The 11,914-nt window shown below is 37.9% G+C and overlaps 2 protein-coding genes across 4 annotated transcripts; both read right to left on the reverse strand.

Annotated features, from left to right (window-relative positions):
- Positions 1-358: 358 nt before the first annotated feature.
- On the reverse strand, positions 359-2,397 carry LOC137713447 (dihydroneopterin aldolase 2). Its single transcript, XM_068452740.2, has 3 exons — positions 2,147-2,397; positions 1,010-1,214; positions 359-728 (listed from the first exon to the last, which is right to left on the reverse strand). The coding sequence occupies exons 1-3, from the start codon at positions 2,163-2,165 to the stop codon at positions 524-526; spliced, it is 429 nt and encodes a 142-aa protein (XP_068308841.2). The 5' UTR covers positions 2,166-2,397; the 3' UTR covers positions 359-523.
- Positions 2,398-3,000: 603 nt separating this feature from the next.
- LOC137713541 (ubiquitin carboxyl-terminal hydrolase 8) lies at positions 3,001-10,552 on the reverse strand. Of its 3 annotated transcripts, none has more exons than XM_068452853.2 (13): positions 10,176-10,550; positions 9,890-10,084; positions 8,652-8,793; positions 7,783-7,842; positions 7,601-7,696; positions 6,665-7,027; positions 6,414-6,554; positions 6,135-6,305; positions 5,740-5,997; positions 5,264-5,412; positions 4,156-4,707; positions 3,656-3,929; positions 3,001-3,317 (listed from the first exon to the last, which is right to left on the reverse strand). In XM_068452853.2, exons 1-13 carry the CDS (start codon positions 10,499-10,501, stop codon positions 3,201-3,203), a joined length of 2,844 nt encoding a protein of 947 aa, XP_068308954.2. In that variant the 5' UTR covers positions 10,502-10,550; the 3' UTR covers positions 3,001-3,200. The 3 variants fall into 3 exon arrangements, with proteins under 3 accessions (XP_068308954.2, XP_068308953.2, XP_088540477.1); XM_068452852.2 differs by having other exon boundaries at positions 4,156-4,716; XM_088684351.1 differs by lacking the exon at positions 3,001-3,317 and adding an exon at positions 3,454-3,524 and having other exon boundaries at positions 4,156-4,716; positions 10,176-10,552.
- Positions 10,553-11,914: the final 1,362 nt, after the last annotated feature.

Raw genomic sequence — 11,914 nt, forward strand, 5'->3', positions numbered from 1 at the left:
GGCCCGAGCACACGGGTCAACCATTGTTGCATTGGTGCCAGGGGTGGAGCATATATAAGCCGTTATCAATATGGGGTAAGGTTTAGCTTGAATCTCACGGGTCAACCATTGTTGCCCATACAAACCAATTGTCAGGGGTAGGACATTTATAAAGGGGTAGTATTTAGTTTTAACCCCACGTGTCAGCCATGGTTTGCTGTATGAACCATAAGTGTCGGGGGTAGGGCATTTGTAGGGGTAGGTTTAGTTTTAATCCCACGGGTCAACTGTTGTTGCCTGCAAGAAGCATTGGTGCCAAAGATGGGCATTATAGGCCGTTATCAATAGAGGGTACAGTTTAGTTTTAATCTCAGGGGAATCACAAGAAAAATTGCATTGCCATTAACCAGTGAAAGTACTAGTTCACGCTACATAACAAGGATCCCCGCCAAATTCAGAAAGAAAGGAAAGAACAAACACCGAAAACCTGTCTGGAAGTCACAAGAGACATAAATTGCCTATGTATGAGTGACTTAGTAGAATATCACTTTGGCGCATCAATACTTCTGTATCTGAAAATCTCAACCCCCAAGTAGTCAAGAGAACCATGAACAGCAACATGCGGCTTCCCAACTTTCACAGAGACAGCAGATATCTGGGGATACTTTTTCAGAGTGGTAGATGCAATTTGTTGAGCCACAGACTCCAGAAGATTATGAGGTGGCCCTTCTACAACTTCCTTCACGATGCTGCGGTGTACAATTTCAATAAATCAAAAGTGATCTCGTATTAATTTGACAAAATCTTAGATATAAGATGATAATCATATCATATTTATAAGACCAAAGAAACAGACAGATATCAGGGTAGACTGATATCGGAGATAACTTTTCAAGGCCATTGCAAACTGAAGTGACCATTTGACCGCAATACGAAAATGCTAGAACTGCAGCACTTAACGAGGACATTATATATATGTCAGTATTCAAGGTAATGGAAAATGAAAAGGTGGTGCTATGCTATTACTGACCGATAGATTTCGGTGTAACTAATGGTATCTGACAAACGATCAGATTTACCAGCCTCCCGGAGATCCATCCAAGCATCAACATCTATTACAAACTTCTGACCCAACTTCCTTTCCTCTGGCTTCACCCCATGGAAACCATGGAACTTCAAACCCCTCAATATGAGCTTATCTCCCCCTCTTACTGCAGCATCTTCCTGTATTGTTCCTAATGAAAATCAACCATTATTAGCCATAAATGGCTGCCCAATAACACGAACCAATAAAGAATCCATAAAACATGTTCATGTTCACTTAGACCATATACAAAACTTAATAAAATTATTACTGAAGATAACAAGAATCTATACAAATTGACTGTCATTACTTCTTTTTTTTAGTTGAGCGCTATTCTAATTAATCTAATTTATACTACGGGGAAGGGATTTGAACTTGGGTGCAGAAAGAGGATGTCACTACTCTAGCCAACTTTGCTAAGTCGAGGTATGCAAATAGACTGTCAACAGGAAAACCCACAACTTTCCTTGTAAACTATCCCCCAACTCCTAATATAAGTTTCTATGGTAGTTAAGAAATTTTCCATGTTCATTAAACTTTGTGGTGGGCTCGATTGGAGTCTAGGATTGAATTGGATTAGTTCGAATAACTAAGTAGCTTGAATGAATGTTGAATGAAGAAATGTAGGCTGACTCTTCAAATTTTGTCCAAGTTGAAGACGGAAGATGAATTAGTCGTGAAGGGACTTATCCTTCAAATCCCCACAAAAAAGGACTCCGATGGATAAGTTTCCTTCCTGACTAGTCCATCTTCCACCTTTCAGCCAGTGCAAAATTTGGAAGTTGGCATCCATTTCTTCATTCAACATACATACAATCTACTGAGTTATCCAATCCAATCTAATCCTCGGCAACAAACGAGGCCTATACAGTCGTTGTTTTCTCCATCTTCCTCTTCCGTATCTGTAAATCCAGGAGGAACCCAGTAATGCTCACATGCTCATAACCACAAATGTTCAAGAACCCATTACCCATTTCTCAAATTTAGACCTTTTTCCACATCAAAAATACAAAAAAAGCTTCTGGATTTATCCTACTTATTAAGAAAAAGTAAGCAGAAAAGAGAGAGAAAAGTTGAGTTTACCAGAAATTGGCGCAGCCATTAGTTACAAATTTTGTATTTGGCAGCTTTTCGGAATGTTTCTTCAAGGGTGTTGCGTTGCGGGAGAAACTGCGTTTGGTGAGACGTGTGTATGCGAGCAGAACCCAGTTCAAGAGAGTCTGAAAAACCGTACATACAACTCACAGATGGATACCAGATACCGCGCTATACCTACAGGCTACACCTATGCTACATACACCGTAACTATGGTCTATGACCTACCAGTCCATCTATATATATATAATAATTAACCCACCAAGTCCATTAGACTATCAAATAAACCGTGGGCGTTTTGTCTGTGCTTTCGTCATTTATTGAGTACAATACTTACATGTATCATCATCTCAACTATTAATTATGGTCTTCTAATTTATATATTCGTATTTATCATGCTGATTACAAGTGTCAAATTATAAGAATTAGAATACAACACCCTATCAGGTAAGAAAACAACTTATATAGCATGCGTATACCGTTACGTGGCATCCCGTCTTAATGTTAATAAGAACACTGGGACCAAAATTTATACGTCATTCTTTCTTTGACACAATCACACCACAATGATTTTATTGCCACGCCATCCTCTCAACATCCTCCTAGATATAGCACCGTAACATAAGAGGGTGTTTTGGGGACGCCATCACACATCAAATTGTAGCACAAACGCAAATCTGATCTCATAATTGGCCCTAACTATCTAATTTCATGACCGCGGCCAAAAAACGCTCATCCTTCTTCAAGATCTTAATTTTAAGATCAAAATAACTAGCTGCAAGCCTGCAAGTAAACTGGAGTAAATTACAAATGCTAAAATGTGCCATAAATAACCCAAAAGGTGAGATGACAAAACTGTTGAACAATTGATGGTATTTCAGCATTTTTCTGGGTCAAGTATATATACAAGGTGAATTAAAAGCTGTACAACATGAATCATCTGCTCCATTTCTCTATAAATATCCCTCTCCGATATCTACGCCCGTCGTCCCTCCTCCCGCAACCTGCTTCCCAATTGTTAACTATACATCTGTCTAGGTGATTATACATTTGGTATTCTTCTGTAGAAAAGAACATATGCAGCTGATGTCTTGATCGTCTCTTCCATAACAGGACAAACCCTGTCATCATCAAACTCATACCACGAACCATCACCGAGCTGCACGGGAAAAGTTACTGTTTTAAAACCCATGTCATTCCAAAGGTCCATGTTCAAAAGAAACGCAAATTTGCTTGCAGAAAGAAATCCACAATCCTGTTAATCATGTCTGAGAACACAAAAATTACCAGCCAGTGTCTGACTAACAGAACCTCAAAAGTTGCAGTTCCTTCTTTTTCATTTACCCATTTTTTAGCTCACGCATGCCTAATTATAAATATGTTTTAAGAAAGCATTAAACTGACAAAACCTTGGAAATGGATGAATAAAATGTTTCAATTGAGATACTTAGACAAAAAACACAAGGAATTTCCAACAATAAACGAAACAACACTTACTTGAGCAAATGCAGTATAGTGACCACCGCCCAAGCCACCATAGTGATTACTAATCGCATACAACATGTATCGGCTGGATAACTGGCTTCTTTGGTGGGAAATGTAGTGTGAAAAATCAAGATCATGAATCGGAAAATCAACAAATGTTTCTAGCTTGTTCTTAAAATAATGGCTGTACGAGAATCTTTTCAGATGAATAACCAAAATCTCAGGCAACCTCCAAAGATCTAACTTTTTGCTAGCTTGCTGAGGCGTCTTGCAGGTAGGGCAGTACCTGTAAATAACAGATCATTGCAAAATCTATACTTAATACAGGAATATGACTTGACTCCATTATTATTTAATAAATTGTAAAAAACAGGAAAGTCCAACTGTGTAGATGACATAAGTAATTAACAAAATTGCATTCTCTCCCTAGCCAGATTATTCCAAGAAACAACAGGCAACAAGATGCAAAACATTTTTGTTCACGTAATTTTGAATAAAAAGTATATACTAACCACATATCTTCTGGTCCTAAAGGTTCTTCCTTCATAAAGGCTTCCAGGCATTTGTCCAGAGAAACAGATTCTTGAGGCCTCCTCACAAAAAATTGGGGCTTGAAAATTTCCGGCAAATTGCTTAGAAGGCATGTATCGTACTTTTTAGTCATTTTATCGGACCATAAAACAAGAACACTCAACCTCTTAGGCAACTTTGAGAGCACTATTTGCTCATTCGTCTCTATCAAGGTGTCTTCGATAGCTGCCTTTGTATCTGTTAAGTAAAACTGGAAGTCATTATCCAAATGTGCTTCATCCCCTGCTTCCCTGTCCGAGTAAGCATCATTATCCATAATCGTAGGAGTAGTAGCATCCTCCTTGTTAGAATCTTCAGTAGCATAATTTCCAGTACCATCATCAAAAATATCTAATGCATCTCCAGTAGGCATCAAGTATGGATTTAGTACTTTCAGGAACTCGTTACGAATATCAGATCCATTGCAAACATCAGGCAACCTTGCTATGAGGGGAACACCAAACGCCTGTGGGACTAAGCTCATGTCTCCATTACTGTAGCCCCTGAACCCAGTACCACCCTATAAGACATTCTTTTATGCCATGAATTCAAACTTAAATGAATATAAAACAGATGTCAAATCACAACATCAATTACATGCTCTTTTTTTCCAATAAGTCAACTAATTGCATTACTTAACATCTGCATTACATGAAATGTAACATACACTAGCAAAAAATGTTTTATGGGGAAAATTTCTCAAAGAGTATGTTTTCAACGCAATTTCTAGTTTAACTATAAGAACTAACCGCCATTTTTGCATATTAGCATAAAGTGTCCTGTCATATCCAAATTTGTACTAGATAAACAATGCACCTTCATTATACCTGTAAACGAGATTATTATATCAAACATTTTGTAAAAAGCCATGAGTTATGTTACAATCACATAAAAACTCTTTAGGTTGCTTATTGAGTTCACTAAGCTAGTGTGTTTGACATACAAATATAGCAGAAAATCAGAAGCAGCATCACTTTCAGTTTTTTATGAAGTAATTTGAGTAAAGCAATTGATAGAGCAGCAGTGACATATTTAAGAGACAAAACTTACACGTCCATCTGCTGATGAATAAAAGTAACCAAAAGGGACGACTCACAATCCTTTGGCAACCGATAAGCAACCAACAGGTCACCATCTCTGATCAAGACTAATGAATCAAATGGATCTTCCAGTAGACGAAAAATACGACTCTTGTATATCTACAAAGTTATAAACAAAGGCCAAGTTGTTAATCTTTCGCTGAAGATTCTTGACAAGATTACAAATACTATAAAAAATAAAAATAAATAAAAAATCATGGGCATGAATTTACCACGGAGAATGCAAAAGGCATAAAGAGGCCACCTGATAGTCAGCCAATAAATGGTGCTAGAGAATCAAGAGTCTACACAACAACCCCATGACCATAGCTAGTATGCACGTCACCCATCCATATGGAAAACCCCGTCCCCATCCCCACCCCTACCCCTGCCCCAATGACATGCAACAAAGTTTTCATACCCCCAAATTTAGCTCTAGAAATATACCTCAGCTACCAACAGAGTTTCATCATCTCTTAAGCAACATGCAGTGCTTAAGGCATTAGTAAGATCCATCAACCTTCCGCCCTGGGGCACCGTCACAGTAAGTGTAGATGGCATCGCAGTCCCGTCTGTGCTTAGGACCGTCAAAGTCATAGTACGCATTGATGTTGAAGGTAACGGTATCGAAAGGTACATAAATGGGTCAAACATAACAGACACCTTGTTGCAAGCAGGGCAAACCAATTTTGACCGGTACTGACCCTACAGTTGGAAAGCGAACATATATTGCAACATAATGAAAATAATTGAATGAAGTTAATCCCAACAAACTTACTTTAAGAAGGTATAGGTAAAATTTAAATCATCAAATTACAAATGCATTTAACCAGAATGCTTACTTGGCACACATCAACAATGATTGAGTCATTCCGAGCAAGGTGATTTTGCCAATATTCTTCTGCTACTTCATCATCAGGACGACCCTCTACATCCTTGGCTTCAATATATGGCTTGCATTTTACACGATTTAGATCTTCATGGAGACCATCCAACAAAAAAGCAAGAAGTTCCTACAAGAGGCACTTCAACAAATTACAATTAATAAACCTATTTCCCGCACAACATAATTAAACATTGCCACAAAGATAAAAAAGAGAATAAACATAAAAAGAACTAACCTGGGAATCATGCTGATTATAGCCACTGAATTGGGGAGCAAAATTAGCAAGTTTTAACTTGAACATTGTTGGAGCCACTGGCCTTGCACCTGGAGCCCATAACCTCCTCAACAACTCTCCAAATGCTAAAGCAAGCTCTCCCTGGTAAATAAGTATAGCAAAAGGGAGAGGCAATAGCCAAAGTAAGTTAAATGTGCCACAGAGAGGCAGACATTTAAAATGAGAACTAAAGGAATGTTCCAAACACATACTTTCAATCCTAGTGGATTTGCGTAATTTATGTCCTTCTGGTAATCTCCTAGAAAGTAATCAACCAGCTTCGGAGTATGCACCAAGCATTGGATGGCACTGTTCATAAAACAAGTATTCCCAAGATTCTCTAGTCCAGTAAGGCCTAAGGAACATACTCCTCTATAGATTATACCACTTTGCAAGGAGTTAGTTGGAGTTAAATAAGGATTCACATAGTCAGTTGTTCCATTCATCTTAATAGAGCCACCGTAAGTAGAAGTAGAACCATCCAAACTTGACTCTTTATCAGTCAGTTCATCGCTCCTCCAATCTGTACCTTTCATATAATCTGAAAATCCATGGAGTCGCAATTCAAGGAGAATCTGAAAAGACAATATGAAAAGAAAGGCAGGATAAGTAAACTGTAGAACTTAATCTGCATGAAAGCCATACATAATCATATATAGCAACACTGAGCATTGAAAATTAAGTTTACTAGATATTTGTAATTTGGATCCTTGAGAAGAATGCATCCTATAATCTTTTTTCAAAAAAAACAGAAACAAAAAACCAAGACTTGATGTAATCTACTCCACATTAACAAAGAATCAATGCAGCCAAATGGCATCATTGTCACCCCTACACTCCCCCCCCCCCCCCCCTCTTCTCCTCACCAAAAATGGGCCATGGCAGCCACAACAGTGCTTTTTAAAAGAACTCTCATATTTAAAACATAGAAATAGCTTGGGGGGAAATGGAAAGAAAGGGAATTTTTTAAACCTTGGTCGTGTTGACATTCGTCAAGGTGCAAATATGAGTACCCAAATTAAATGATGCTAATGAGAAACTAACCCTTGTTTCCAAACCCAAAAAGACCAATCAGATTCTCACCCAAAAAATACAAGGGAGAAAGAAATCAATATATCGATAAATGTTGCATACATTTAATCACTCACCTCTTTGTTCAGCTGTTCAGAAATATTGCTAAGCAAATCAACTCTGTCATTCATGAAAAATTGGGTTGTCTGCCCAGAGAAGTCCCAAATAAGCAACTGTCCAATCAATTCTTGAATGAGTGAATATCACCACTTAATTATCAGAGCAGTTGTAAATGACTGTCACTTGTTAGGTAACTCACCGGAACATACTCTGAACTGAAAATATTACAGGCCCTCTTGTACGAGACTATTGCATTATCCTGAGAATGTACCCAAGTACAAAATTAAGAATCATATGCATGTCACAAACATACACGAGGTTTAAGAAAAGAAAATGCGAGTTACACACCCCACATTTCAGTAGAATCCCAATAAAATTTTTTCGTAAAAGCTAAATCTTCCACTTAATGTCAAACTACTAGAAGCAATATAATCCATAAACAGTATGCTTTCATATTCTGATTCTTTATGCATTTCTTAACCTGACTCCTCGCTCAAACAACCTTCCTTCATATGACTCAAGCCGTCCGGACAAATAAATATTCACCAAAATTTCCTTGAAACATTGCAGAACAATCCCAATACAATATCTGATAAACTGATGAGAAATAGTTCATCGCTTATCCGGACTATACTCCTGGGCTATCTAAAACACACACTCCCCTTCTTGATCTCGCTCTTTCACTCATCTTCTTAGCATCTTGTTCAATAACCATATCATTCTATAGTTTCACAGAACTCCAGTTCACAACAAAGAATTAGTCAATTGCTACATCAATTTAAATTAGGAAGAATGCATGCATGATTCAACAACTTTGAAAGCCTACAATGTTTTGAACCCGCAAATACGTATCACAAAGAAAAGAAAAAAGATAACGACAAAAATAAATTTCCGCACTTTAGATTATGCTAATTATAATGTAGAGCATGATTCTCAAACAATTTCCTTCCCAAAGAACAAGAGCATCTAACTTCCATAACAAAGTTTTCGGAATTCATCTAATACAGGACTATAACAAAGTTCTCGGAATTCATCTAATACAGGACTATAACAAGAGGAGTCACTAACCTTTTGGCTGATCTTTACGAACAATGAATTTGTTTCCCAGGAAACAAATAGCCTAATTTGTAGAGAAAAAATATCCTTCCACAAGTTTTCTGCACCAAAAAAGCTCACGTTATCCTTCTTTGCTGCGTTGAAATCATTATGCCTACAAGAAGAGTGGACAAATCAATGCCAATACTATTTAGGCAATACACTGCCTAGAAAAGAATAGAAAGATAGTGGCAGACAAATGGCTGTTAAATCACCGTATGAGAGAAAGAAAAGCACCAATCACATACTTCAAGAGGAGGCGGAGAAGAAAGAAAGAAATCCCTAACAACATATTAAAAGCATTTTTCTATTTCCTCCCGTACGAGCCTAAAACTCAACCCCATCCACATTCTCAGAGCATCTCCAGTCAATGGTGTATATGGAGATGTATAACACGTATACATCTCTAGCTGGTCGGGAAGCTCTCCAATGCGTAAATTAAGAGAATGTAAAATACCAATCTTGACCCATAGATGTAATATATATATATATATATATATATATATATATATATAAATTAACATCCTTTTATACACCTCAAGAGAGAAATGAAAGCAGTAGTTGTATGACTTCAAGAAGACGGGAGGCCAAATTTAATAAATCTCCCAGTGGAAATGTAAATGGGGTTTTCACACTTCAAATTTGCATCTCTCCATTGGGATGTAAATAAGGTTTTACACTGCCGTCATAGCACATAAATTAACATCCTTTTATACACCTCAAGAGAGAAATGAAAGCAGTAGTCGTATGAGTTCAAGAAGACGGGAGGCCAAATTTAATACATCTCCCAGTGGAAATGTAAATGGGGTTTTCACACTTCAAATTTGCAACTCTCCATTGGGATGTAAATGAGGTTTTACACTGCCGTCATAGCACATCTCCTCGGACCTACTCCTTTTCTTTCCACAAAAAAAAAAAAAAAAAAAAGTTGGTAATTGGGGAGATGTGCTATTAATATCATCCAAGGTCGATGATTTACCAAGGCTTATTTACCAGTTTCTAAAAAGGTTGTCCAGCAATTCCCTCAGAGCAATAGAGTAATAGTTATCACCTTACACCAAGAGAGAAATGACACACTATCTTTCCTTTCGAGGGATTCAAACCCCAGAACTAGCCTACTCCTGCCCTAATCAATACGACTTTAAAGAACCAAAATCAGAGCATCTTGAGTGAGAAACACTGCGAAATCAGAGCCGAAAAGTTGTCCTCACCGTATGAGAGCGCGACACCACGTTGATTCAGGGACCAAGGCGTACTCGCGCCCCGAAAACCCCTCTTCAACGACGTCGTTCTTCTTCAAATTCAGTACAATTTCAGCGGCGGCGTCGTCGTCGTCGTCGTCCATCGTAGCAGTGTACAGGACCCCTCCATTGCGATCCTCCTCCGTCCGAGCCTCCTTCCACCACCTGAAATCAAACCAAAACGACATTCAAACCCAATCGGAAAAATCCCCAAGAGACTGAGAATTTCAGCGGGAGTAGTCGCTCCAAAGCGCACCTGTAGGGAACGAGGTAGACCTTATCAACCGCATTGCCCAGAACGCCGTCGTTGTCGCCGTTGTCGTCGTAGTCGTCGTGGAGGCGGGGGCGCTGGGAGCGGAAATGGGGGCGGAAGTCGAGGTCCCAGAAGGCGTCGTCGCCGAAGGAACCGTCCATGGCGTCGTGAACTTCGGAGTGGGGGGAGAAGAGCGCTAGGGTTTTGGCCGCGATGGCGCGTGCGAGGGACTTGCAAAGGTGGAGCGTGGAGGAGAGAGAGAGAAAGCGGAGGGGCGGCTTGTAGGGGAAGAGAGAGAGACGGAGCTTCTCGTAGAGTCGTCGGGTCATAATACAGAGTGAGTCACACCCTTCATTCTTTCTTATTTACTCTTCGCCACACAAAACAGATTTACTTTTAAAAAATATATTTAATAATTTTGGAGGACTGTACGACTGTGTGGACCCCACATGGGTGGATGTGGGTGTCTTCAACGCGCTAAATGTGAGCGTGGCCGAGAAAGGACAATTTGTAATAGAGCATTAAAGTTGAGATTCTCCGTCCGGACGAATCCGATCCGAAAAGTTCAAAGAGAGAGATCCGATCGTTTTAAGGATTTTTTTTTGTACGGTGTGACATCGGGATGAAGTTATTAATCCAACCATATGAATTTCTAAATCTGACAGCTCTGAACACAATTTTTTTTAAGATTATTTTTTTAAGATAAATTGTCTATCTTTCCCTCTAAACTTTTACCTAACTTTTTATTTACCTTTCAACTTTTGAATTGGAAAATCAAGGACTAAAATTATAGTTAGTTTTTCATTTATTTCATCCAAATTTCTGTTAAATGAAAACATATGCACAACATGTGAAGGTAATTTGGTTGCTTTGTTCTTTAAGATAATTGAAAACCCTAAATTTCTAAAATGTTGACATGTGCAAATCTATATGACTCGAAAAATTAGGTGAAAATATAAGAGGAAATCGACAGTTTACTCTAATTCTTTTATATCGTATACACAATATAATTGAAAATGTTTTTTCTTTTTAAATTATTTAAAGATCATATTTTTAAAAAAAAAATCAATTTAAGGATGCTTAGTCACACATAAAATCATAAAGTTACTAATTCATTGTGAGAACTTTATTTATTATATCATTGTAGTCATATTTTTGTTAGACACACAAAGATGACTAATTGTTTTCAAACTAAATAAATTTACCTACACTTGATATTTGAATACTAATAAATATAATAAATGATTTTGATCTTGAGGTTGTGTAATGAAATGATGAAATGACTATTCATATGTAAGAAGCTAAGTATTACCCATTTTCATCCCGTTCTACTTCCAATAGAATGGGTCACACCAATTTCTTCTAAAATTCCACTATCTTGCTCAAATAACCTCTTGCTAACTCGTAAACTTTCGCAGCGAGTTCAATCTTTTCCATCATACAAATGTATCAAATAAAATTGAAAATTATGATCCCAATCATATCAAGGATCTTTGACAAGAAAACTCCCACTCCTTTAACATATATGTAAACTTTGTAATTTGATTTGGTAGTGATTGGATTTCAAAAGCCCATAAGATAAAGAAGTTGGTTTCTTAGAGGTGCTTCAACCTTTGAGCAAAGCCCATTTGATTTGATAGTGGTTGGACCGTTGGGGCTAGCCCAGAAACTAACTGAACCACTACCAAAGCCCATAGTATAAAATCTTCTCCTCTCTAGGTAGTAGTTTACCACATTTATCA

Source organism: Pyrus communis, chromosome 14, assembly GCF_041283825.1.
Source record: "Pyrus communis isolate YQ-2024b chromosome 14, ASM4128382v1, whole genome shotgun sequence".
Lineage (NCBI taxonomy): Eukaryota > Viridiplantae > Streptophyta > Magnoliopsida > Rosales > Rosaceae > Pyrus > Pyrus communis.